Source organism: Ochotona princeps, chromosome 2 (assembly GCF_030435755.1).
Source record: "Ochotona princeps isolate mOchPri1 chromosome 2, mOchPri1.hap1, whole genome shotgun sequence".
NCBI lineage: Eukaryota > Metazoa > Chordata > Mammalia > Lagomorpha > Ochotonidae > Ochotona > Ochotona princeps.
This window is the reverse complement of record NC_080833.1, coordinates 4,194,147-4,221,461: the sequence shown is the minus strand read 5'-3', so window position 1 is coordinate 4,221,461 and position 27,315 is coordinate 4,194,147. Positions and strand designations below refer to the sequence as shown.

Below are 27,315 nucleotides of genomic sequence, written 5' to 3'. Positions count from 1 at the left end.
TACAGTGCTAATCAAAATCTGCAATATTTGCATTTTTAAGAATTAACACCTGGGCTGGTGCTGTAGCAGGGTGTAAAACGTCCACCTGCGGCACTGGTACCCCAGATGGGTGCTGGAGTGTGTCCTGGCTGATCCATCTGCCAAGCTCCCTGCTAACAGCCCCAAAGCAGCAACAGGTGACCTGCTCCCCTGCACCCACAGGGGAAGACCCTCTCCCCCGAACTCTTTCCAATAAATCAACCTTTAAAACAAAAATGATGAGAATGTATAAACACCCACCCTGCCCAGCAGGCAGCCCACTGCAGCTGCTCTCCCGCAGTGACAAGATGACTGCCAATACCCTGGGCTCACAGCGCATCCTGCTGGCAGCTCCTCCAGCCACCAGCTGCCCAATCCCAGCTGGGCTTATGGCAGGTGGGGGGACTGCCTGACAGGGCTGCCCATTGCAGCCCACCTGCCCGGCACCCCGAATAGCACATTTGGTGGTCAGGGAACAGGCCATGTAGGCTGTCACATTGGAGCCTTTCCCCCTTGCTGTGCAAAGCCTCCTCCCAGGCTTGCGGCTGCACCCATGGGGGGAGCAGAGGGGACACAGGTGGCGACCCCAGCACGTGCTAAGCGCCGTTTATTGTGCAAAGCTACGAAATGTACAGACACGAATGCAGGCCGAGCGGTGTGCGCGGCCATGACTTTAGACACGACCCGCTGTCTTCAGTGACCACAGAGGCCCGGCTCTCGTGCGCTCTCCATGGACACATCTACACTAATCCTTCAGCACAAGCGGGGCCTTCACTTCATCGGCCACCTCCTTGCCACTCAGCGCCTCGACGATGGCCAGTGCGAACTCGAAGCTGGTCCCTGGGCCGCGGCTGGTGAGAATCAGGCCGTCCCTCTCCACGCGGCTCTCCGAGTAGCTGTAATGACCTGTGAGGGAGGACAGACACAGTCACATCCAGGGCCAGGCCGCACATCCTCCAGCCCACATCACTGGCTGCCAGGGGACCCATCCCAGCATTCCTGCGAGCCCTGAGTCCAGTGCACGCATGGCATGCCAAGGTCACTTTCTTTGGGCACAGCCAGCCCAGGGAACCCTTGCCAGCTCTCTCAGTACCCGGAATCACCCTGAATCCCAATCCACAGCAGAGGCAGCCCTTGGGGTCTGGCCTTGTCACTCAGTGACAGGGGACATTAGCGGGCCCAGGACAGGCAAGATGCTGAGATCCCACTCCGTGAGCCACTCCAGCCCCTGCGCACCCCGCCTTGGGGCAGACAGGGCACAACACACTGCGTGAGAACGCCCCAGGCACGCTGCCCTCCTGCTCAGGAAAGGCCTGTTCCGCCACTACCGCCAGCACCATCCTCCTGGTGTGCCCCTCCCAGCACCGCCTGAATGAAGCCACACACTCAGGTCTCCGCAGAGTGGCTTCACAGCACGCACGGGGACCAAGGTCACCCTACTTCCTTCCCATGAAGCCATCAGGAAGTAACTGCAGTGAGAATGACAATCCCTCCGCCATGCGGGACCGCTGGTCTGGCGGGGTGGGAGTGTCACGATGGGACCCCGTTTACTGATGGTGAAGCCATGCCAAGCAGGAAACCAGCTGGGCCAGGGACTCCAACCACACACACCAGGACAATGAGAGGCACATAGTTAAGTGGTCGGGCCGAATGCTGGCACCCTGCAGCTGGTCCAGGGCTGCCACCTGGTGGCGGCTGTGATGACCAGCAGCAGGCAGTGTTCAGGGCAGAGACCACACGCAGGCATTAGGCACGAGGTGTTTCTCAAAGCAAAACTCCCAGAGCCAGAGGCTTTTCAGCGAGCGCTGGCCAATCTAGAGCCACAGCCATCCTGCAGCTGCCACAGACCTGCAGTCCCAGAAAGCCTGAAATGTCTGTTCCCGGGCACTGGAGAAGTTGGCCAACTCCGGGACTGGCTTTTCAAATCCCAGGTCTGCCATTCAGCAGCCTTCCCCAGGCCTCGATGCACTGCCAGAGGCCACCCAGCTACCACAGGCCCCAGGTGGGGCACTGCTGTGTGACGTCACATGGAAATACACGGGGCCTGAGGGCACAGCAGAGGCACTGCCGTCAGTCAGCTGGTGGGCACCTGGGCCTGCCTGCGGCTCAGCTGGTGGGCATTCGAGGTTTGCCTACGGCTCAGCTGGTGGGCACTCGGGGTCAGCCTACGGCTCAGCTGGTGGGCACTCGGGGTCGGCCTGCGGCTCAGAGGGGTGGGCACCTGGGCCTGCCCCTGCGGCTCAGCTGGTGGGCACTCGGGGGCCCACCCTTGTGGGGCTCTCCACTGCATGGCTGCACATTCAGCTGCAGAGGACGGAGTTGAACGATGAGGCTGGGACGACTCTGGTCTTGAGGCTGAAGGCTTATCCAAGGGAAACCCTTCCTGCTGACCCGCGAACACAGGGAACCCAATTCCTAAAGTGCGGGTTCGTGAGCGCTCCCGATCAACTTTCAATTCCTGATCAATCTCAAGTTTCCAAGAAATGAAAGCACGTGGGGCAGACGCTAGAGAGTGAAGCCTGCGTGGGCCTTGCCCTCTGTCACGCCACCCAAGGAAGCCCAGCCCATCTTGCACATTCCTCCCCACCCTCTAAAACCTCCATTAGCTCCAAGTAAATTCAACTGCCCAGTTTCAATGCTCAGGGGCGGGCAGCCACCATGGCACAGTAGGGTGCCCACACCCCGCATCAGTGCCCGGCTGGAGATCTCTCTCCCACATAGCCTTTGCTAACAGGTCTCAGAGGCAGCAGATGATACAAGGACTTTGATTTCTGCCACCCCTGAGGTGGGGACGGATGCCCAGGCCTGCTGTCCGTCTGGCTACTGTGGGCATTTGGGAAGTGGCCGGTGATGGCTCCCTCTCGTCTTTAAGATAGGAGGTAAACGGGCCGCAGCTCAGTGCCACAGCCTTTTTCTTAAAGTACCAACTTTCCTAGTTTACTGCCCAGTTAATACCTTCCTACAACTGACACCAGGCAGAGTGTGGCGTGATGCGAGCCACGGATGCCAGGTGACAGCGAGGGCCAGTGTGGGGCTGCCACCCCGCCCGATCTGCCAAGTGGGGCAGGGCATGATGGGGGCTGGGCACTGGGATTTTCAGTACTTTCTGCTTAATGCTGCTGAGGATCTAACACTGACCTAAAAATAAAGCTCGTCGGTTTAAAAATAAAAGCAATATGCAATAAAGAGAGAACATGTTATCCCTCTATTCCGGAAGCCCTGGCTATGCTCAGGGATGTTTCTAGAATTTACTAGAGTGGTCGGATGAAGACGAAAAAGGGAAATGACTCGAGCACGATGACACACATCGTGACACACCCAGCGTGGGTCAGCTCGTGCACTCGAGGGTGGGCGTGTGTATGTGCTGCACGTCACGCAAGCTGTACGCAGAGCGAGGCTGTGGCACAGCCCGTCATATCAGAGGAGACATGGAACAGGGGCGGACTGTGCAGGGACGAGTCTAGTTTCCTCCATGACTGCACAGAGGTGACTCCGAGAGCCACGACGCAGAGTTCAGTTTTCCTTTACCCTCCAGTTACACTGTTCTGCACATTTTATTATGAACAGAATCGCTCTGATAGTAAGTAAGGCTTCCATGTCTGTGCGATTCTGTGTAAGGGAATTATGGCCCCAGCAGCCCTTGGTCATTCTACAGCAGAGAGCAGCCTTCAGGTCACTCTGGACCGTGGGGACAAGGACGCTGTCGGAAACTGCACGACCCTAGTTAGGCGGGCCCTGCAGCATCACTTCCTCCCTGTGACAAGCAGGAACCCGCGGGCCTCTGGTTCAGAACTCATGCCGTGCCGCGTGGCGAGGCGCGGGCCTGGGCAGCTGGGGCCGGGCAGCTGGGGCCGGGCAGCTGGGGCCTGGGCAGCTGGGGCCTGGGCAGCTGGGGCCGGGCAGCTGGGGCCGGGCAGCTGGGGCCTGGGCAGCTGGGGCCTGGGCAGCTGGGGCCGGGCAGCTGGGGCCGGGCAGCTGGGGCCGGGCAGCTGGGGCCGGGCAGCTGGGGCCTGGGCAGCTGGGGCCTGGGCAGCTGGGGCCTAGGCAGCGGCGGCCGGCAGGGCCTCTTCTGGGGAGTGGCAAGCCCGCGTCAGAAGCCTCCCTGGGCCTCCATTACAAGCATACTTACTCCCATTCATCATTTTGTCTTTAGCAAGTGGGTGCGTCGTAACCTTGCTTCCAAAACCTATCTCGTGAGCCAGCAGAGCCGTGGGACCTGAAACACAGTGGAGGACATGGCTGACACACAGGCACGGAAGGCCCAAGGGCAGCGCCGCCCGGCCGGAGCGTGCTCAGACGGGCCTAACAGGACGGTGAGGGAGCACACGGCAAACCCAGCATGTTTCCACTGGAGACACAACTATCCCTATTACCACTGCCTCCAAAAGGCTGCACACACGGACACGGCGCCCTGAGCGCCCAGAACCGAGCGTGAGCCAGCGGCCCACCGCGGGGTCCGCCACTAAAGGCCCCGCCACTGTGCATTTCGCTGTTATAATTCGTTCTTCCAAGCTGTAAGTGGAAAACAGAGAATGGCACCCATCCGCCCACGCTCCCACCCAGAGGCGCTGGGTGGCAGGGTCTGCGAGTGCCCCACCCCGACAGGCCCGCCTGTGATGACTGAGGTGCAGCAGCGCCGCCGTGACCCCATCACGTGACTCACACGGACCGCAGCCCCGGGCCCCACACCGCGCCTCTCCAACGAAGGCCCTGAAATGTGCACGCACCAACTTGAGATTTTTATCCGAATTCATTCACTGAAAATGGCCAAATTCACACAATCGCATGCACATTTATACCCAACTGGTTTCAAATAAGAACTAAAACAAAAATCTTTATACTTTTTTAAAAAAGATTTATTTTGTTTTTATTGGAAAGTCAGATATACAGAGAAGAGGAGAGACAGAGAGGAAGATCTTCTGTCCAATGATTCACTCCCTAAGTGAGCGCAATGGCTGGTGCTGCGCCGATCCAAAGCCAGGAGCCAGGGACCTCCTCCAGGTCTCCCACGCGGGTGCAGGGTCCCAAGGCTTTGGACCGTCCTTGACTGCTTTCCCAGGCCACAGGCAGGGAGCTGGATGGGAGGTGGAGCTGCAGGGATTAGAACTGGTGCCCATATGGGATCCCGGCGTGCTCAGGGAGAGGATTTAGCCACTAGGCCACGCTGCCGGGCCCAAATCTTTATACTTTAGACCACCGCCTTATAAGGCTCAAAAAAAAAAAAAAAGTCTATTGTCCCTTTTTCTAAGCGAAACCTGGAAACACAGGCTCTGGGTCAGTGTGCTCTGAGCCAAGGGGACGGCGCTGCCTAAGTCCACGGCAGGCCTGGGCAGTCCCTGCTGGGCAACCATGAAGCCCTGGCCCTCCTGATCTGTCCGTGTCCAGCACGGGTCCGTGACACGCCTGTGGGCTGCTCAAGTGAGCGAGGCCAGCACGAGGGGGCGGTCTGCCTCAAGTCACTTTCACCTCTCAGATCCAAAGCCCCAACACATGTGGGTACTTCACGAAGACCGTGAAAGTCGACAAAGGGACTGGAAGATAGCTTCGGTACAGAAGGTTCTGGAAATCCACACATGGGATTATATAACACATGTCTTCCAGAACTTGTCACAATCCCCTGTCAATTTGAGCCCAACTCCTCTACTGACCAAACGTCACCATGCAGAGCCCCCGTGAGGGGATTCAGCACTTTCTACGTGGCGCAGAAGGAGGGCTCACACCCAACACCATCCCCCCTGTGTAGGACACTGCGTGGCAGCGAGCACCCAGCCAGGAGAGCATGCCCGCAGAGGGAGGGTCTCTGCCCGCCCCCGGGCAGGGGGGACCGATACCCTCTCCCGACTGCCCACCATGCTAAGCCACGTGCTAGTACTGATTTCTGAGGTTCAGGACCCTCATTCTGAGCATGAGACAGGAGGCAGCAAGTATGTCATCATCTGACACGCTGCCCGCTGAATAGGCTGCTGTGGGCAGCAGCGGGGAAGGCTGACGAATGTCAGGCTGGAACGCCACCAGCGCCACCTGCTGGTGACTTACAAAAGAACACCTGGCCAATGCCGGCGTCCTGAGGTCCTCCTGTCCCCCATCAGGGGCTGCCCACTCTTTGCAAGCCCTACAGGCTCCACTCAAGCTAAGGCTCCTTGTACTGTCTTCTCAAGACCGCCTCCGCTCTCGTGCTGTTTTACTCAAGAGTAGCGGCTAAACTTGCATCACCATCAAAAACAAAACAAGGGCCTGACATAATAGCCTAGTGGCTGAAGTCCTCGCCTTGTACGTGCTGGGATCCCGTATGGGCACCATTGTGTGTCCCGGCATCCCCGCTTCCCATGCAGCTCCCTGCTTGTGGCCCGGGAAAGCCGTCAAGGACGGCCTAAAGCCTTGGGACCCTGCACCCATGGGAGACCAGGAAAAAGCTCCTGGCTCCTGGCTCCTGGTTTCGGATCAGCTCAGCTCCGGCTGTTGCAGCCACTTGCAGAGTAAATCAGCAGACAGAAGTTCTTCCTTTCTGTCTCTCCACTTTGCAATAAAAATAAATAAATCTTAAAATAAACTACTATGATCACTTTAAAACAAACAAAAAACCAATTTCCCCAAAGCCACGTCCTGATGCCACCTGCACCCTGTGAACACCCTGACCCTCTGTTCCAGCTCTGCTCCCCGCCCCCACCCAGGACAGCTGTCTCCTGGACTTGCGCCCAGCACAGCGGCGCGGGGTGCACCTGGCCAGAGCGTCTGGGTTGAAGGCAGGTGTGCCACGGGGTGAGCTCAGGGACACCCATCGACACCCTGCTGTGCTGTCCTGCCTGCCTTCTCCCGGCCCTGGGCACAAAGCCAGCCAAACTCCTTCCTCCTTCGCTCAGAGCACTGAGGGGCCCCACGCCTTCTCCCTAGACAAGGATGTGGGGACGGCAGCGCCGCTCTCAGGGGAGACCACCACTGCCACCTGCTGCATCAGCTCTAGGATGGGGAAGCTTCCAGAAGCACACGTCACTCGGTCATCACTGCTGAGAAGGAAAAGGGAAAGGTGCCTCGGAAGCGTCCCCTTTGGCCTGGGGCTCTCGGAGTCTCCGGGGCCCCAGCCTGCAAGTTCTGCTACAAAGACTTCAGACGTTCTAACAAATCAGCCTGTCATTTCCTCGTCTGCTCTTCCTGGAGTCCTGAGACAGGAGGGCACCGGTGAGCAGCCCACCACGGCAGAGCCCAAGCCGCAGCCCGCTGTCTGATCCGAGAGCCGGAACAGGCTTCAGTGGTCCCAGCACACAGAGCTTGCAGGGAAGCAGACTGGGCTTCTCCTAAGTGGCATGGTGTATGGCACAGTGCCCAAGGCTCCAGCAGGGCACAGCCAGTGTGGGGCAGAGCTGCTGACCGCTGCGGGCAGCACTGCCTCCTGGCAGCGAGACCTGCTGTGACAAGCTGTCTCCTGGATTCCAGAGGGCCTCCCTCTCCTCCGAGTCAGCCAAGCATGGAAAATGCCAAAGTGCTGTGCAACAACCTGCTCCTGTGAGATGCCACTGCCTCCGGGCCGCAGGGCCCAGTGTGCCAGGCACGTGCCCTTCACACTGGGCCAGGGGTCGCGGGCTGCGGCGCACGGTACCTGCACAGATGGCCGCTATCAGGCCCTTCCTCTGCTCCTGTGAGATGCCACCAACTCTGGGCCACAGGGCCCAGTGTGCCAGGCACGTGCCCTTCACACTGGGCCAGGGGTCGTGGGCTGCAGCGCACGGTACCTGCACAGATGGCCGCTATCAGGCCCTTCCTCTGCTCCTGCTCCTTCAGGATCTCCTTCACGGCAGCCGACTGCAAAAGAAGCAAAGTCATTCAGATGGACACAAAGCCACTTGTCCAGGCTCCTGCCAGGAAACTTGGGTAGAACCAAGTTTAGTTCGGACCACAAAACAGCCAATCTATTCTCCAACAACCACTGCTACATCACCGAGTCTGTCTTCGAATGCTGATAGAGCAGTTACCCCGAGGGACACTCACTCCTCACCTGCATGGACAGGAACAAAGCAGTGGCTCTGCTGGCAGCCCCTTGCCTTTCTGCTTTTCAGGTAAAGTGGGCAGGGGGCGAGGGTGCGGCCAAGCACAGTCGAGGCTGGCGGGAGCACCACTCAGGGCTGGCTGCTCTGCTGCCTGCCCCCATCGGGCCTTGAACCAACCGCTGTGGCAGGCTGACCCTCACAGCCCAGGGACACACAGGTGGTCTTGAGCCTTGCATGCTTAACCTGCCACCTGCACAAAGGCAGAAGAAGCTCCTGCTGGCAGGGGGGACAAGTGTCTTACTTGGAGCTACTTCCTGGAACTTGTCTGCAAAGAATTGCCCCACCACTTAGCTAATTTCCATGGTAAATGTTCCTAGAAGTCTGAACTTAGGCTCGCACATGCGCGCTCCTTGGGCGTTTCCATTTCACTCGCAGCCTCCTCCCTGAAACAGCAGGGCCCACCCGGCTCTGCACGTGCCTGCAGGGCTCCCCGTCCCGGCGGAGCTGCCCTTACCTCACTTAGATTCTGAGCACCCAGGTTACCTCCTGGTAGGACGATCACGTCATAGGGGCCCTGCAAGTTTAAGAAGAAAAAAGTGAAAACACTGCATTTTAAAAGTGGAAACCCATATTCCACATTTTAAACAGGAGACACAAGCAAAACCCAAGCAAGGCGTTACGTCTGGCTATGAACCAGTCAATTTGCTGTGACCGATGGCTGTTGTCTCCAACCACACACACTGCAGACAAGAACAGCATGCCCACACTGCACTGACAGGCGAGGGGCCTGCACCATGGATGCAAACACGTGTAACCTGTGTGAGTGCACAACCATGACAGAGCCCAAGTGTGTGTACACGGGTGCTCACCAACACCGAGTCATCTAGGTGCATGACACACACACACTCATGTGAACACGGTACACCAACATGTGCATACAGGTGCTCAGACAGAACACCCAAGCCTCCGTAATCCACGTGTGCCTGTGAGTGATACAGCAGCTCACGTGTGCACACCGGCCCCGACCAAACAATGTGCATCTGCATAACACAGCCCCAGGCGTGCACACAGGAGCTCACCCACAACCACACGCAGTGTACATACACAGCCCCAGGCGTGCACACAGGAGCTCACCCACAACCACACGCAGTGTGCACACAGGAGCTCACCCACAACCACACGCAGTGTGCACGTACATACACGGCCCTAGGCGTGCACACAGGAGCTCACCCACAACCACACGCAGTGTGCACACAGGAGCTCACCCACAACCACACGCAGTGTGCATACACAGCCCCAGGCGTGCACACAGGAGCTCACCCACAACCACACGCAGTGTACATACACAGCCCCAGGCGTGCACACAGGAGCTCACCCACAACCACACGCAGTGTACATACACGGCCCCAGGCGTGCACACAGGAGCTCACCCACAACCACACGCAGTGTACATACACGGCCCCAGGCGTGCACAGAGGAGCTCACCCACAACCACACGCAGTGTGCACGTACATACACAGCCCCAGGCGTGCACACAGGAGCTCACCCACAACCACACGCAGTGTACATACACGGCCCTAGGCGTGCACACAGGAGCTCACCCACAACCACACGCAGTGTACATACACGGCCCCAGGCGTGCACACAGGAGCTCACCCACAACCACACGCAGTGTACATACACGGCCCTAGGCGTGCACACAGGAGCTCACCCACAACCACACGCAGTGTGCATACACAGCCCTAGGCGTGCACACAGGTGCTCACCCACAACCACACGCAGTGTGCACACAGGAGCTCACCCACAACCACACGCCGTGTACATACACAGCCCCAGGTGTGCACACAGGAGCTCACCCACAACCACACGCAGTGTGCACACAGGAGCTCACCCACAACCACACGCAGTGTGCACACAGGAGCTCACCCACAACCACACGCAGTGTACATACACGGCCCCAGGCGTGCACACAGGAGCTCACCCACAACCACACGCAGTGTGCACGTACATACACAGCCCCAGGCGTGCACACAGGAGCTCACCCACAACCACACGCAGTGTACATACACGGCCCTAGGCGTGCACACAGGAGCTCACCCACAACCACACGCAGTGTACATACACGGCCCTAGGCGTGCACACAGGAGCTCACCCACAACCACACGCAGTGTACATACACGGCCCCAGGCGTGCACACAGGAGCTCACCCACAACCACACGCAGTGTACATACACGGCCCTAGGCGTGCACACAGGAGCTCACCCACAACCACACGCAGTGTACATACACGGCCCTAGGCGTGCACACAGGTGCTCACCCACAACCACACGCAGTGTGCACACAGGAGCTCACCCACAACCACACGCCGTGTACATACACAGCCCCAGGTGTGCACACAGGAGCTCACCCACAACCACACGCAGTGTACATACACGGCCCCAGGCGTGCACACAGGAGCTCACCCACAACCACACGCAGTGTACATACACGGCCCCAGGCGTGCACACAGGAGCTCACCCACAACCACACGCAGTGTACATACACAGCCCTAGGCGTGCACACAGGTGCTCACCCACAACCACACGCAGTGTGCACGTACATACACGGCCCTAGGCGTGCACACAGGAGCTCACCCACAACCACACGCAGTGTGCACACAGGAGCTCACCCACAACCACACGCAGTGTGCACACAGGAGCTCACCCACAACCACACGCAGTGTGCACACAGGAGCTCACCCACAACCACACGCAGTGTGCACACAGGAGCTCACCCACAACCACACGCAGTGTGCACACAGGAGCTCACCCACAACCACACGCCGTGTACATACACAGCCCCAGGTGTGCACACAGGAGCTCACCCACAACCACACGCAGTGTGCACACAGGAGCTCACCCACAACCACACGCAGTGTGCACACAGGAGCTCACCCACAACCACACGCAGTGTACATACACAGCCCTAGGCGTGCACACAGGAGCTCACCCACAACCACACGCAGTGTACATACACGGCCCTAGGCGTGCACACAGGAGCTCACCCACAACCACACGCAGTGTGCACGTACATACACGGCCCTAGGCGTGCACACAGGAGCTCATCCACAACCACACGCAGTGTGCACGTACATACACGGCCCTAGGCGTGCACACAGGAGCTCACCCACAACCACACACAGTGTACATACACGGCCCCAGGTGTGCACACAGGGCTCCCACACAGAGGGATGCTGTGTGGATGTAGGGGGACCAGGGCAGCATGATAGGGACACCTGAGCCTGCACTCATGTCCATACCATATGAATTATCTACAGCAAGCTGGTACATAGCAGTTAAAATAACAAAAGTTTAAAAGACAAAGGTTAATTAAATGATCCAATATTATATTATCTCAAACATCAAAACATCCTAGACAGCTAATAACAAGTTCATGAAATTACAAAATGCAAACTGCTTTAATAATATTTTAAGACACTGAAAGTTAAAAAATTTTTTTCAACTACAAAATGACAACCTAGTATATACTTACTACAAGCATACTTTTTAGAATTAAGTTTTTTAGAGCCATGAATATTTTGCTGTTATTTTAAAACTGAACAAAACCCCCAAACCAAGAAGAAAACGTGTGAAAGCCTGAACCAGCTCTGAGTTTGAGCATCAACTCTACACAAGGCAGCCACTGAGCCCGACACTCCGCCACGCAGACACTCCCCTGGCGCTCAGCCCGCTGCCCGCGAGGACCACAGGCCAATCTGGACGCCCCATGAGCAGGACAGCTGCAATGATCGCCGGGAGCTCAACTCTGCCTCAGGCCCTGTGCTCAGCGGGGCTCCCTTCACCAGCTGGCTCTGCCCGCCGCCTGTGTCCTGCCACCCAGCCTTTGAGCCACATCCGGGTTAGGGACCCAGCTCTCACTACAACCTCCATCGCCTTTAAGAGCAGAGAAGCATAATTCTAAGACTTTAAAAAGCGGCACAGTATAGGCAGACCTCTCCCTTCCCCCGAATCCCAGTGCCAATCAAGGCTGAGTCGTCCCCTGTGAAATGAATCGCAGGCCACCTGGGTCAGCAGAGGGAGACGTGAAAGGGACCTGACACGGGGGTGGGTGGGAGAGATGCAGTTCTCTCACAGCCTGTTGAAAAAGTTAGAATGGGGGCGAACACCACAGTTCATCCTCAGCTGCGATGGGGGCACCCACACTGAAGCGCTGATTCGAGTCCAGTCTACCTTTACTTTCTTTTATTTTTATTGCAAAGGTAGATTTACAGAGAAAGATCTTCCATCTGCTGATTCACTCCCCAAATGGCCACAACACTGGAGTTTCTTCTGGGACTCCCACGTGGGTGCAGGATCCTGGATCTAAACTGGAGCAGCTGGTACATGAACCAGCACCCATATGGCATGGCAGCGCCAAAGGTAGAGGCTTAACCCACTACACCATGGTGCCAGCCCTAGTCTGCTGTACTTTTTTTTTTTTTAAGATTTATTTTATTTTCATTGGAAAGTCAGATATACAGAGAGGAGGAGAGACAGAGAGGAAGATCTTCCGTTCAATGATTCACTCCCTAAGTGGCTGCAATGGCCACAGCTGCGCCAATCTGAAGCCAGGAGCTCTTCCTGGTCTCCCACGCAGGTGCAGAGTCCCAAGGCTTTGGGCCGTCCTCGACTGCTTTCCCAGGCCACAAGCAGGGAGCTGGATGGGAAGCAGGGCTGCCAGGATTGGAACCAGAGACCATATGGGATCCTGGCGCATGCAAGGCAAGGACTTTTAACCACTACACTATCGCGCCAGGCCCAGGTGCTCTACTTTCAATCCAGCTTGCTGCTAAGGAGCCTGGGAAAGCAACGGTGGGCCACTGCCACCCATGTGGGAGACCCAGCTGGAGGTCTGCCTGCTGGCCTGGCCCAGCTCCAGCTGTTGAGGCCATGTGGGCAGTGAAGTCGCATGTAGCCGGTTTCCATTTCTGTCTCAGCCTTCAACAGGCCGTCAGCACAGGAGGCGAGGGCGTGTGTGAGGCAGAACCTGAGCCTGCGCGGGGCTCCCGCCCAGGCACTGAGCGCTGCGGCCCTGAGCACCGCCACAGGTGAGACGAAGCTCACGGCCCCGGGGGTGGCGGAGTTACCAGGAAAGGCATCTTAGCCCAACAGTTTCCGTAAAGCCCGTCCCTGCTAGCAACAGCCTCCGGAGCGGTCAGGAGGCACGGCAGGACAGGCCACGAGCAGCAGGGCCTGAGGAAGGCGGCACTCCACACCCGAGACCAACCTGCTTTCTCGCATCTTCCAGGCTGGCGTCAGGGCAGATGACGACATCACGGCTACACTGCACGGGGTCCTTCCCAGCCAGGCCGGCAACAATGACCTTGATCTACAAGAGAGAAGCCATCGGGATGTTTAACGACACCGACATGCTGAGAGCGATGTATTCACAAATGTCCTGGGCTTTAATATAAAACCACACTGAGTTTAAGTTCAGTTGGTGTTAGCCAAATTTATATTTAATAACCAGGTCTAGAGGCAGCTGGGTTCCCAGCACCCTAACTGGGACACCCCTGCTCCCTCAAGTGTTCCAGTGTGGGAGATCAATTACACAACCAGCCTATTAATAACTCCACGGAATAATCTTACAAGGTTACTCTTACCCTTAAACTTCACTTTGAAAAAAAAAGCTTATTATTTTATTTGAGATGCAGAAAGGTAACAGTGACAGAGAGACCTCCCACCCACTGGTTCAAAATGCTCGGAGTCACAGACTCAGCTGAGGTCTGCCCCGCGGGTGGCAGGGCCAGGGACCCGTGCCATCACCCGCAGCTGCCTCCCAGCACACACCGGCAGGAGCTGCACGGAGACTCACGCCTCTGCCGTGCGGTGCCATCAGAGCGCCTTACCCACTGCCCCCAACAGCCACTCTTTCAGGTCAGTTTCAAAGGCAGGAATCCAAGTTAAAACAAGGAAAAACTGTTTTGTCTTACAAAAGTTTAAAAGTAGACAACAAGAGGAATTTTCCCATCCTATTGGTAGGACCACAGATTGCTACACTGGGAAGCAATTTGGCAGGATTCAGAAAGGCTGGTCCCCTGACCTCAAATTCCATGTTTAGGACACAGCTTGGGAACAATCCACACGTCTGCCAAGGGAATCCCTAGGACAAAGCTCACGGTGACACAGTGACGACAAAGCTGGGCAGACTGTGCACACACGGAGGGCATCACCGAAGGGCACTTGTGAACGAAGCCACGTGCAGCCATGTCGGTGCTGTCAGTTACACAGCTACATGCCACCCGGGGAAGCGTGCAGGATCCAACAGTCTAATGCCACTCTAAGGACATGCATGCACACACACCAGTGTGAGAGCTGGCACTCCTAGGGCAGGTGGGCACAGAAGAAAAAGCATCAGCAGGCCTCCGGGTGTTAGGTCTCTAAAGAAATAGGCTGGAGCGGTGGCGGTCTGGCACAGCCACCAAGCGGGCACTTGGCTGCCTGCATACCACAACGCAATGCCCAGGTTTGGGCCCCTGCTCTGCTTCCCAGCCAGCCACCTGCTGGATGCACCACAGAAGGCCGCAGGTCACGGCTCAGGCACGCAGGTCCCTGCCACCCATAGGAGACCCAGATGGGGTTCCAGACCCTGGGCTTCAGTGCGGCTCGGCCCTGTGCGGTGAGCACTTGCGGAAGGAGCCAGCAGATGCAAGATTTACTTCTTTCAAACACACATTGAGTGCAGCGGCTTGGGGCACCCGCGTCCCATCCCACATAGCAGTGTTGGCTCTGGTGCCAGCTTCTCTGCTCTGGGATGAAGCGGGTGACCACGCTGCCATCCACACGGGAGACCTGGCTCCTGGCTCCAGCCTGGCCTGTGGAGTGAACTAGCAGATGGGAGGCTTCTGTCACTCTGCATTTCAAATAAATAAGCAGACAGTTTCAAAAAGTTAGAACACAGGGTTCAAAGAAAAATGGCAAAACATTGGCAAGCACTAAACACAGGGAGTGAATAAACAGGTGCTTGTTGCCACACAGCGATTCGGCAGATTTCATTCAAAATGAACTTTCTAGAAATCCTAAAACTTGGGGCAGCAGGCATTGTAGCACAGCATGCCCAGCTGCCATCCCACACTTGGGCACCAATTCATGTCCCAGTTGCTCTGTTTCCAGTCCCACTCCCTAAATGCCCGGGCAGTGGGCAGTAGACCAGCAGACCAGCCCCTGCGCCTGGCACTCACACGGGAGACCCAATGCACCTGCAGACCCCTGGCTCTGCCCGGCTCTCAGGCCAGCGTGCCCAGGCCCTCTGCCTTGGCGATATATCAATCTTCAAACACTGAGAACACGAAAGGCTCTCGCGGACGGACTCACGCCAGCTCGCCTCATCACGTCCACGGGGATGACCGTCTCCATCTCCTCCGCCCCTTTCGCCAGGATGACCAGAGCTCGCTTAGCAGCCATTTTGAGGGTTTTCTTTTCTCAAACTTTAAAAAAAAAAATAGGATAAGTCAAATGCTTAAGTTCTGGGACTTTCTCAAAGTTAAGTTGGTATTTTTTAGGCTCCAGGCTCTGACAGACAAAGGACGAAGCCCCACAGAGGATCGCAGGTTAACGTTATTTTTTACAGGGAGGTTTCAGCTGTGCCGCGTCTGACCCAACACAGGGAGACAGCAGCCGCAGTCCCTCTAAAAGCCACCTGGACCAACAGCTGGTGGAAAACAGAGCTAAAAGATGGGTTTATGTTGGTAAAAAACGCTTAAAGCCCATGCATAGGCGGGGTGGTTACCAGCATTCACACACACACGCACAAACCCTACGCGTGGATTTTACAGTTTTTGCGCCAACCATCTTTGGACTTCCCACGAACTTTCTGCAGCGGCCTTCGTGCTTTCCGACAACCACGCCACACACGGAGCCCGGGCCGCAGTTCCCGCCAGCCTCCCGGGGCTGTTCCGCCGGAGCTGCACTCCACGCGGGCGCTGAGAGGGTCGCCCGTGACGGGGCGACGAGGCCCGTGCACAGCGGCCCTGACAGCGGTGACTTCAACAAGCCCCGCACCCCGCGTCCCGGCCCGCACCCCGCGTCCCGGCCCGCACCCCGCGCTCACCGCGACCCCACCGCCCGCCACGGCGCCGCGCACTCACCAGGCCCGGCCCCTCGGCCTCCGCCGCGCACCCCGTGACGTCACCTCCGGCCGAGTCCACCCGGCTGCGGCGGGGGAGGCCTGCCCGGGAGTGCGGGGAGGACGGCGCACCGCTGCCCTGGCGCGGCTCTCCGCGTCCCCCACGGAATGGCACACCCTGCCCGGCGCCTCCGGGGGCGTGTGTGCCCCCTGTCACGCGCCCGTTTTCCGCGCTCCCTGTGGTTCCAGTGCGTTCCTTCGGGGGCCCTCCTTCTTGCAATGTCGCCCCAGCACGTCTCGTCTTTCGGGACTCTGCGGTTCAGGGATCCCCAGGCCGGTCTCGTCCACGCGTGGGCCGGCGACTCCGCGGGCTCGCGGTGACCTTCGTGGGTATTTCGTGTCCCCGTGTTCTCACAGGATCAGAGCGATGCTGCTCATACAAGTCTAACAATTTCGAAACGAGTGACTGGAAAGCTTTTGTTTTTGTTGGAAAGGCAGATTTACAGAGAGGGAGAGAACACACAGACCCACCATTCGCTGTGGAGGGGGTGGCTTAACCCGTTAAGCCACAGCAGCCCAATGGCAGGCACTGCACAGAGGGCACAGTAGTGCCCAACCCTATACCTGGGTTGTACTTGTGCCAGTGTAACTGGAGGAGAAATCTCCAGGATTGGAAAATATGTCTGAGCAAGTCCGTGAGGAATAGGGGACATCAGATGGCATTCTAAGCATGTCAGTGTTTCTTAAGGCTACTTCCGTTAGTTTACAAAATTAAAAAAAAAAAATCCTCCAAGTATTTCATGTGATTCTTAATGCCATGAAAATTTCTTTTAAATTAAGAAAGTGTGAACAGTGGGACAGGCATTTGGTGCAGTGGTTAATGTGGCACTCGGGGTTCCTGGGTTGGAATCCCAGTTTCGCTTTGTTACTGTGCGCCCTGAACCCACGTTGGGTCCCTGCCATCCATATGGGAGATCTGGGTGTAGTTTCCTGGCGTCCATCTAGCCCAGCTCAGTACTCTGGGGTCATGGCCACTTGGGTAGTGTGCCAGATGGAGAACTCTCAAATAAATTTCTCCAAGTGAAATAGTTGAGAAAAATTTGATCTTTCGAGTAAAATAGATGAATCTTTCAGAAAGAACCAATGAAGGATTAGGTAGATGAAAATAAACTCAAAAGAAGACTGTTTTGCTATGGTTCCCAGAGTTAACCAATAGGGGGCGTTTAAGGGGGTGCGTGCTGCAGCATCAGCCAGCGTGACTCAGGAAAATGATAAGCCTGGTGGTTCAGGAGAGAGAGAGAGAGAGGGAGAGGAAGAAAGCGAGAGTGAGAGAGCCCCTCTGCTAGTTCACGTCCAAAAGCCCACAACAGCCAGTACTAAGCCAAGAATGAACTCAAACTCTCATGGGTGGAAGGAACCCAAGGGTTTGGTCCATCGCCTGATGCCCCTCAAAGCGTGCATTTGCACAAATCAGGAACCAGAGCTGGGGACCAAACCCTGGCAGCCCAGTGTGGGATGTGGGACTCCTACCAAGCAACTCAACTATCAGGCTAAACACTCTAATTTTATCGAATCAATGCTTTACTCATACTTTAAAATATGCAATTATTACATATAGTAGATTGAGTTATCATTGAGAAATTGTTGCTCTCTTCCCTTGCGGCTGCCTGGGTGCCGTGCACCTGCTGTTGTCTGGGCAATGTATTCGCTGTTGCTTAGTGCTGTGTACCCACTGCTGTCTGGGGTGGCGTACCTGCGATGGGGCAGAGCCATGGATGGCTCGCACCTGCTTGTCAGGTGAATTGACAGTGGACAGGGTGCAGAAACAGCTTCATTCAAATGGTATGAGAAGGTGTGAAACCAGCTCGAGGCTCCTAGTGTGGGCCCGCCCCTCTTGCCAGCCGCGCCATTCAGGTTCATTGATGACAGCACGGAGCTGGCTCTGAAGTCTCTGCGAACAGCCCCTCCTGCCTCCTGTTGTACTAGGATAGGTTAATTAACTACAGGAAAACTTTGAGCACTGGTAGCTCTCGTCCTGCCTCCCGCACTGTGTGAGTCTGAATCTGACTGCGGGATGAGAGCTTAAAAAACCCCTGACTTCTGCTGCATGATGCTCCTGGAGTGCAGCGGGAGCTGCTGTCACCAGGCGTGGGCAAGAAAGATTCCTGCTAACATCCTACACTTGGGTCCAGTGTGACCTTGCACTCCACAAGATACTTGGCTGTTGTCTGAGCGGTACCTGCTGTTGTCTGGGTGGTGTACTGTCATGGGTGGTATACCTGCTGTTGTCTGGGTGGTGTACTCACTGTCTGGGTGGTGTACTCACTGTCATCTGGGTGGTGTACTCACTGGGTGATGTACTCGCTGTCATCTGGGTGGTGTACTCACTGTTGTCTGGGTGGTGTACCTGTCATCTGGGTGGTGTACTCGCTGTCTGGGTGGTATACCTGCTGTCATCTGGGTGGTGTATTCCCCTGTTGTCTGGATGGTGTACCTGCTGTTGTTTGGGTTTGGTCATGTTCTCACGGAGAACCAAGCAGTTCTCAAACCTTTGGAGGCAACACACTTTGGACTCACATCCCAAGGTCAAACTCCGACCTTGCCGTCCCCTATCTTTTTATATCTCTTACTGGATGGCAGGATCGATCCCAGTTACAGGAGTGCATCCACTCAACCACTAAAACAGAATGTTACATTCACCAGTGACAGTCACAACAAAGTTTTATTATAAGTGAGAGGCAAAGCAACCGACTAACTGACCGACCGACCCACCAGCCGGGACCAACACCCCTTACCAGAGTGCAGCCCTGAGCAGTGCAATTACAAAGTTTTTATAGGGGCATTTTGACACAGCTTCAAGGGGGGCACAATTTACAACAGCTCGAGAGGTGAGGGAGGAAGGATTACGCATTCCTTGCTTAGCTCGGCTTGCCAGCCCCTGCCTGCTCTCCTCAGGTCTGGGCTCCAACCTTGGCACCACCTGTGACAACCAGACCCCGATCTTGAATTATCTATGGGTTAATAAGGCTGGGGATTGGGGCCATTGGCACTAAAGGTCACGTTGGCCATTAGGCCTGCAAGCTCACACAATTTGTTACCTAAGCAAATAAAGCAGAAGCTACAAAAGCAGAAAGAATTGCAGTTAGCAGTGAGCCATGTTTAAGCCATTTTGATTTCAACTCTGCAGGAGGGTGGTGGTCTGGGCTGATGTCAGGTGTGCAGGGTTGCAGGCAGCTGCAGATGGCACATCCTGTCAGCACCCAACAAAGCACCATCCTGGACAGCTCCCAGGAGCACCCAGTCACCTGCTGGCCATGTATGTGGCTGAGCCTGTCCCACTGGCAGCAGGTGGCAGTGGCTGGCAGGGAGCCAGCCATTCAAGAGGAGAGGCAGGTTTTTGAGTTTCAGGGTCTGTAACATTGTTTTGGTTTGAAACATTGTTTTGTTGTTGAAATATTTTTCTTATAATTCTTTGACAGGTAATGTCAGTACATTTTTACGTTACACAGTGAGACATTTCAGCGTGTTCAGTGTGTACTGAATAAACCAGTGCACGTTTCAAACCATTCAGTTCTCACTACTCATAAAATACACACTAGGTGCGGTAAGCTGCAGCTCTCCACCTGCTCTAGAAGACACGGTGTTTATTTAAGGGTATTTATTGGGCAGGCAGAATGACAGAGACAAACACACAAGCAGCGTGACCCCCACCTGCCAGATTCTCTCCTCAGGTGGCCGTGACAGCCTGGGTCGCCATCCGAGGGACCCATGTGTCACACTCAGGCTCAGACAGCATCTGCTGCTCCCCAGGAAAATCAGCAGGGAGCTAGAGTGGCCTAAATGCCCCACAACCTGGCGCACTGGCTCCATTGGCGAATGAATCCTCCATGTGCCAGGCCTGGAATCCCACATGGATGCTGGTTTGTGTCCCGGATGCTCCACTTCTGATCCAGCTCCCTGCTGATGGCCTGAGAGGCAGCAGAGGACGGCCCAAAGTGCTTGGGCCCCTTTATCCAATGCAAGAGCCCTGGAAGAAGCTGCTGATCGGCTCAGCTCTGACCATTGCAGCCATTTGGGCAGTGAACCAGCAGATGGAAGATCTCTCTCTTCTCTCTAAATATGCCTTTCAAACAAAAACAAAGCCTTTCAAGAAAACATTTTAAAAATAAAATGCTCCAGTGTGGGATGCAGGCATCCCAGGTGGCTGTGTAACCCACTGTACCACAATGCAGCCCACCTCTGCACTTTCAAATAGCATGGTAATCATTTGTCTTCTCACTTCTTGGCTCTAGGCATTCTATACTGACTTCCTGGCAGGTGTAGTAATATCCAGTTTCCAATTCTGCGGCTGAGGAGGGTGGAATGATTGGCACAGGCCCTGCAACCTTGGTCAAGTTCAGATGCCTGATGGCAGATCTCACATCCTGCCCACCATGTGCCCTGCCGGGTTATGCGATCAGTCATGAACACTCGGGGCACTCCCTGCAGATTTCTCATCACACATTCACAGAACTAAGTCAAAAAATTCAGGCCGTTTACCAAGAACCATCACTTTGACACTGGTGATGAAGTCACCTGCCTGACTTCCAGGCAGAGCCACCCCCCGCTGCCCACAGCACTTTGCTTTTACACTTGATATTTCATACCATACATTGTGAGTTCTGAAACCCATAAACTCAGTTTCCAAGCAACCTGGTCAGCTTCTGGTAGCAAGCGCATTGAGGAGGTGAGTTTCGCCTGTGGAGAATGACCCATCCATTGATGGAGTGGCCACAGCCACCACAGCCTTCTTGTCCTGGTTTCTCATCTCCCTGCCAGTGACCGCGTCCGTCTATTTCATGGACAGCACTTGCTTCCATCTGCCTTGGTCACTGCCCAGTCCCCGGCCACAGAGCAGGTGCCAACACCTTGGTAGTTACATCCCACTCCACTGCCCGGGGTACCACATGTAAAGGTACCCCGCTTTCTAGCTTCCTTGAAGAGGTGGCATTTAAACTGGACCCTCGGGCCACTAAACGTTGCTCAACACCGCGTAAAGGCCGGCTTCGGGACACGGGACCCGGCGACGCCAAGAATTTCCACTTGGCAGCCTGAAAGGTGAGGTCGCTGACACAGGGGAAGAGGAGGCGGACCCTGACATTTATGGCGAGGCTGGCGACCAGGGGGGGAAATTCTGACCCTGTGGTCTGTGAGGGGCCTCGAGAGCGGGCTCCCCTCGGCGAAGAGCCGCCACGCGCGTGGGCCCCGTGCCCTCCCACGGCGCTCGGCCTCGCAGTGACGCCAGGCCGCCCGCCCGCGATTGGCCGCGCCAGCCCGCAGTGGGCGGGACGAGGCGGGCGGCGCGCCGCGGGTTGGGCGCCGCCTCAGCGACACGCTCCCGGAAGGTCACGTTCTTCCGGGCGTCGCGAAGGCGGTGACCGCGGCGGCGCTGGACCCTGCGGACTTCCGCTGGGCAGACAAGCCGGTCGCGAGCCGGACGTGCTGTCAGAGCTGGTGGGCGCGGGAGAGAACTCAGCGCCTGTGGCATCTGTGGAGAATCCAGAGTGGGGCGCGCTCGGCGCTTCGGGGAGTTGGCTTCCTGGAAAACCTGAGGAACGCGGCTTGGCCGTCAGGCTGCGCCTGTGGCAGAGGCTGCGGGTGCGCTCTCTCCAGCCCCGCTGCGCCACGGGGCTAGTTCTAGAAGCGAGAGCGCTGTGGGCTCCGACCCAGTCCCCGTCCTCAGCTCCCACGCCCTGCTGTGGCCCGCAGCGTGGTGGGGTGTGGGAGCCACTGCCTCACGGCTGGGAGCTTCTGCCAAAAGCCTTGGGTGGGAGCGCTGCTGCCACGGTTGCCACGGTAATGCGGGGCTCCAGCTCTCCCGGAAGCCTTTCCTACTGACCTGCTGATGTCCAGGGGGTCTGGCGCCAGGTGTGGTGACGCTTTTAGGCCCCGCATCTGTGGCCAGAGCTGTCAACCCGCGCTCTGAGGAGGCATTTTAGGAGGGTTCTGGGCCGCAGGAGGGGTGGGACGCTGGCCTGGGGTAAGCATCCAGATGCTTCTATCGGTCCTTGATTTGGTTCCTTGAGCTCTCGTAGTTTCTCAATGTTAGAGTAGTAAGTCTGCCACACGGCACGAGGAGGCAAATAAAATACAGAGTTTTAGATTTATTTCTGTTTGAAAGGCAGAGTTAGGAGAAAGATCTTCCATCCACTGGTTCACTCCCCAAATGATTGCATGAGCCAAAGCCAGGAACCACGAGTGGCTGCTGGGTCTCCCGTGTGAGGGCAGGGGCCCAAGGGCTTGGGCTGACTTCCAGTGCTTTCCAAGGCACATTACCTGGGAGCTGAATCAGAAGTGGAGCAGCCAGGACATGAACCGGCACCCGTATGGGATGGATGCCAGCCCTGCAGGTAGACTGAGCAAGGGTGGTAGCAGGGGGGTAGGGAGAAGGTGAGAGCAGAGAGAGAGAGAGAGAGAGAGAGAGAGAGAGAGAGAGAACGAACGAACAGTGAGGGCGAGGAGAAGAGCTGAGAGAGGACAAAGGGAAGGTGGTGTCGCATGGCCTCAGGGTAGGGGTAGGAAATGTGGGGCCGGGGATTCACAGATGTGGCGGTAGGTGGACACCAGGACTGTAAGGCTCAAGGGGTTGATGGAGCGCACACTTGAAACCTGAAGGTCACTAAGCTTGATAAGGCAGGTTGGCCTTAAGGGGGCTGAGAGCTAGGAGGTTTATGGTAGTGTTGAGTAACCAGATATTCAAGGGGACCTAGACCAAGGATTTAAGGCAGCACTGAGTCCAGTCCTCAGAGTCCCTTCTTACAAAATCAGAGTTAATGAAGAAGTTCATAGATGACCACGTCACAGACTGGCTTTAAAAATGCTGTTTGTTGGCAGCAGGCAATTGACATGGCAATTAAAATGTCACTTGGGGTACCTACATCCCATGTCGGGGTTGGAGTACTGACCCCACTCCTGATCCCAGTCTTCTGCAAATTTGCATCGTGGGAGGCAGCAGCTGATGGCTCCTAAATTCTGTCCCTGCCACCCAGGTGGGAGATGTGGATGGAGCGCCTGGCTCCTGGCTTCAGCTGGCCTGTCCCTCACTGTTGTGGGCATTTGGGAAGTGAGTCAACAGAGGAGAGATCTTTATCTCTGTGTGTCTCTGTCTTTCAAATAAATTTTAAAAATGTAAAAACACTACTGATGGTTAATTTCCTTTGTAACCTGTATCATGCTTGACAAGCATGTTATTCTGGGGTTACCTGGCATGCCAGCAGCCCGTTTGGGCACCAGTTCATGTCCTGGCTGCTCCACTTCTGATCCAGCTCCATGCTCATGGCTTGAGAAAAGCAGCAGAAGATGGCCCAAGTGTTTGCGCCCTGCCAACACGGAACAGCTCAAAGAAGCTCCCGGCTCCTGGCTGGAGCCTGGCCTGACCCTGGTCATTGCAGTCATCTTGGGAGCAAACAAAAAAAATGAAAGATCTCTCTCCTCTTTTCCCTCTATAACTCTTTCAAATGAATGAATACTGTAAAAATAATGTTTGTAAGTGATGACATTGAATAGCTATGACTGATTGAATTCAGCTGTGATTACAGATGCATACATGCTCTTGAAGAATATTTTTGAGAGGTGGGGAAGTACAGGAACACGGCAGCCCCATCTTGAGTTCACCTGTAGTAGCCAGGGTTGGTGGAGCTGGGAGCTTGGGGAAGGCACTGCGCTCTGGGTCTGCCGCAGGAGTGACACGAAGCCCACTTGCTGGTGCCATCATGCTGTGGCCTGTGGCCTGCGTCAGCAGGAAGCTGGAGTCAGGTGTCAGACCCAGCGGGGATGCAGGTGGCAGTCGCTGAGCAGGATGTGAGCGCCCATACATGCTCTTTATGGATGAAAACACACCTCACATCCATTACTACGGATTGGCTCCATAAGATTGTTTTTATTGCTCTGATTTCGTGTTACAATGGAGAATGTCACACGATTTGTGTTTTTTGGACAGTAATAACTTAAAGGATTGAAAAATAAGTATTCAGTATCTATACAATTTGTACTTGATGTAAAAAGTGGAAGTATGTAAAACATCAGAAAAATTGTTTTTCATATCTGCTTTGAAAAAGTTACTTTTCTGGGCCCGGCCAGCTCCCTGCTTGTGGCCTGGAAAAGCAGGCGAGGATGCCCAAAGCCTTGGGACCCTGCAACTCTGTGGGAGACCCAGATGAGGCTTCTAGCTCCTGGCCTCCGATTGGCGCAGCTCCAGCAGTTGCGGCCGCTTAGGGAGTGAATCATTGGACAGATCTTTCTCTCTGTCTCTCCTCCCCTTTGTATATCTGCCTTTTCAGTAAAAATTAAGGTGGTGGTGGTTGTTGTTGAGGCAGATTTACAGAGAGAAGGAGAGACACAGAGGTGAAGATCTTTCATCCACTGGTTCACTCCCCAGATGGCCACAACAGCCAGAACTGGGCCACATTGAACTCAATGCAGGTCTCCCATGTGTTGACGGGGACTCGTCTGCAGCCTCTTTCATGGGCATTAGCAGGAAGTCAGGTTGGAAGGGGAGGTGGGCCCGACCACAGATACATGGGCAAGCAATGCAGGCATGCCAAGGAGCAGCTTACCCCACCATACCACCGCACCAACCCGCTTTCTCCTGTAACTTCTTTGTTTACAATTGACCCTTTGTGCTCTTTAGTCTCAAAGTATGTTCACTGGAGAGACACGATGTCACACTCCCAGACAATACAGACAGCAAAGTGTCCCTTGCTGTGGATGACCCAGGTGTGCCTCTCGCTGCTCAAGTGTCTACACCTCACCCCTGTGCTGTGTTGAGCTTGTTTCTGCTTTCGTTTGGTGGAGATCTTGTGGAAGGTATGAATTTCTGCTTGTGTTGGAGAGATTAGTAAGGATGAAGGACTATCACACATTTTAAAGCAAATGAAACTCATACTAAAAGAATATCACTTCTGGTGCTAGCTTAGATGACGTGTATCTGGGAAGGCATATAACTTCCTTCCATTTACTACAAAGGTTTTGTCACACAAAAATTCAATGCTATGAGTTCTTTAAACACCCTAATCCAATTGAGTGTATTGTTTGGCAAAATTATTGATATGTGGTTGGTTGTGCCTCACTTTAGACTGAAAAAGTGAATCTGGAGACTCCTTTGGCTTAATAAAAACTTTTCTGTGACTTGGCACAGAAACCTGAGAAAGTAAAGTGATTACTGTGCTGGGAAATGTACGTCACTTTCAGAGGAGGTGGAGACTCTGCCCACCAACTGTCCAAAAGCGTGGTCTGGTGCGTGGCCTTGCGTTACAGCCACAGTCAGGTTAAATGTCGTCTTACGGCGTTCAGCACAGGATACCACATGTAAATGAGGTGGTCCCTGGTGAGGCGGTGACTTGGAAAGTGTCAGAAGATGATTAGCGTTCTCTCTCCTCACCCCTCCCCACTGCACACACCAAAAACACTTTTAATTTATTGTTTATTTGGAAGGCAGCAAAAGACAAACACCTTCCATCCTAGGTCAGTCTCCAAATGTCCAAGAACCTGGAACCTAATGTAGCTTTCCCATGTGGGTGACAGGGACCCCAAGTCCTTGAGCCACCACCCACTGCTTCCCAGGGTGTGCACTAGCCAGAAGCTGGGCTGGAGAGTGGAGCCAGGACTCGAACCCAGGCACACTGGTATGGCATCCCAAGCAGCATTGCCTGCCCAGCAGCCTCTTTTTTGGAGGGGAGGAGAGTAGCAGGGCTGATGTCCTCACATTCAGCCAATCCTGCCCAGGCTGGGCTGGGGCATCCCAGGGGTGTCACAGGTAGGATGACCCCAGTGCTGTGAGCACATTTTGCAGACAGCGGGTGCATTTCTGCCTCTCTAGCACTGCGTGCTGTGTGCTGCTTTCCTGACGCTCAGTGTGGGAGGCCAGGGAAGGAAGGGGCTTTTCGGCAAGCAGTCGCACTGTAACAGCCACAGTTGCCTCAAGCGCTGTGTACCAGGCAGCGAGATCACAGCTTACAATTCATTGTTTCATGTCGTCATCACTGTACGCAGATGACTGACCATATTAGGTTCCTGCCAGGGTCGGAAAAACTGAGACTCGCAAAGGTGAAGTCTGCCCAAAGGTTACCCAGCCACAAATGGCAGAGGCCAGATTCAGTCCCGGGCCGCCCTGTGTGGGCTCTTAACCACAGCTCTAAATCCGGCTGCTGCCATTACATAGGGCACGTGTCTGCCCACGTGTGTGTGTGCCCACGTGTGTGTAGTAAATCTTGGGGGAGGGGAGCAGATCAAAGCCACAGTGAGATCTTCATAACCACTGGGATGGCTGTCCACTTTCTTTTTAGTGGCAAAGTAACAAATGTTAAAAAGATTGTGAGGAAATGAAAATCCCATTTCTTGCTGGTGGGACTGTGTGATGATGCAGCCACCACAGGAGCCAGCCTGGCAGCTCCTTAGACAGTGAGCAGACAAGGCTGCTGCTGGCTGTGCTGCCGTTGGAGATGTGCCCTGACGCCAACACCGACACCCAAAGGCACAGCGGCGTCGTCCAAAGCAGCCAGAGGCGTGGCCAGGCCTCAGTGCCCGGGTTGGAGTCCCGGCTCCCCAGAGTCACCCTGGGAAGTGGCAGGTGATGGTGGCTCAAGCACTTAGCTTTCTGCCACCACGTGAGGGACCCTGAGCGAGCTCTGAGTTCCCGGGTTCAGGCTGGCCCTGCCCTCACTGCTGTAGTTGTGTGGGAGAACAAATCAGTGGGTAGAAAATCTCAATCAACAGTTATATCCCTGCTTTTCAAATACAATGAAAAACTCACTAGGCAGCCCGCATGTCCCCAGCTGAGCAGTGGGTGACCAGTATGTGACGTATACACACACACCGAGTATTCATTCAGTCCTAACAAGGAATGAAGTGCTGACACAGTCAAACATTGCCAAGTACACTTGCCAGGCATCGGGATGGCGCTGTGGCAAGTAGAGTAAGCTCCCACCTGTGGTGCCAGTGTCCTATATATGTGCTTAAAGTCCCAGCTACTCCACTTCTGACCCAGCTCCCTGCTAATGGCCTGGGAAAGTGGTGAAAGATGGCCCAAGTGCTTGGGCCCCTGCACCCATGTGGGAGAGCTGGAAGAAGCTCCTGGCTCCTGGCTTCAGACCAGCCCAGCTCTGGCCATTGGAACCATTTGGGGAGTGAGCCGGCAGATGAAAGGCCTGTCTCTCTCTCTGTCTCTTCTCTATAC

At 55.4% G+C, this 27,315-nt stretch overlaps 1 protein-coding gene across 1 annotated transcript; it reads right to left on the bottom strand.

Annotated features, from left to right (window-relative positions):
- Positions 1–608: 608 nt before the first annotated feature.
- On the bottom strand, positions 609–15,499 carry PARK7 (Parkinsonism associated deglycase). Its single transcript, XM_058660779.1, has 6 exons — positions 15,353–15,499; positions 13,266–13,367; positions 8,515–8,574; positions 7,746–7,815; positions 4,148–4,234; positions 609–924 (listed from the first exon to the last, which is right to left on the bottom strand). The coding sequence occupies exons 1-6, from the start codon at positions 15,440–15,442 to the stop codon at positions 764–766; spliced, it is 570 nt and encodes a 189-aa protein (XP_058516762.1). The 5' UTR covers positions 15,443–15,499; the 3' UTR covers positions 609–763.
- Positions 15,500–27,315: the final 11,816 nt, after the last annotated feature.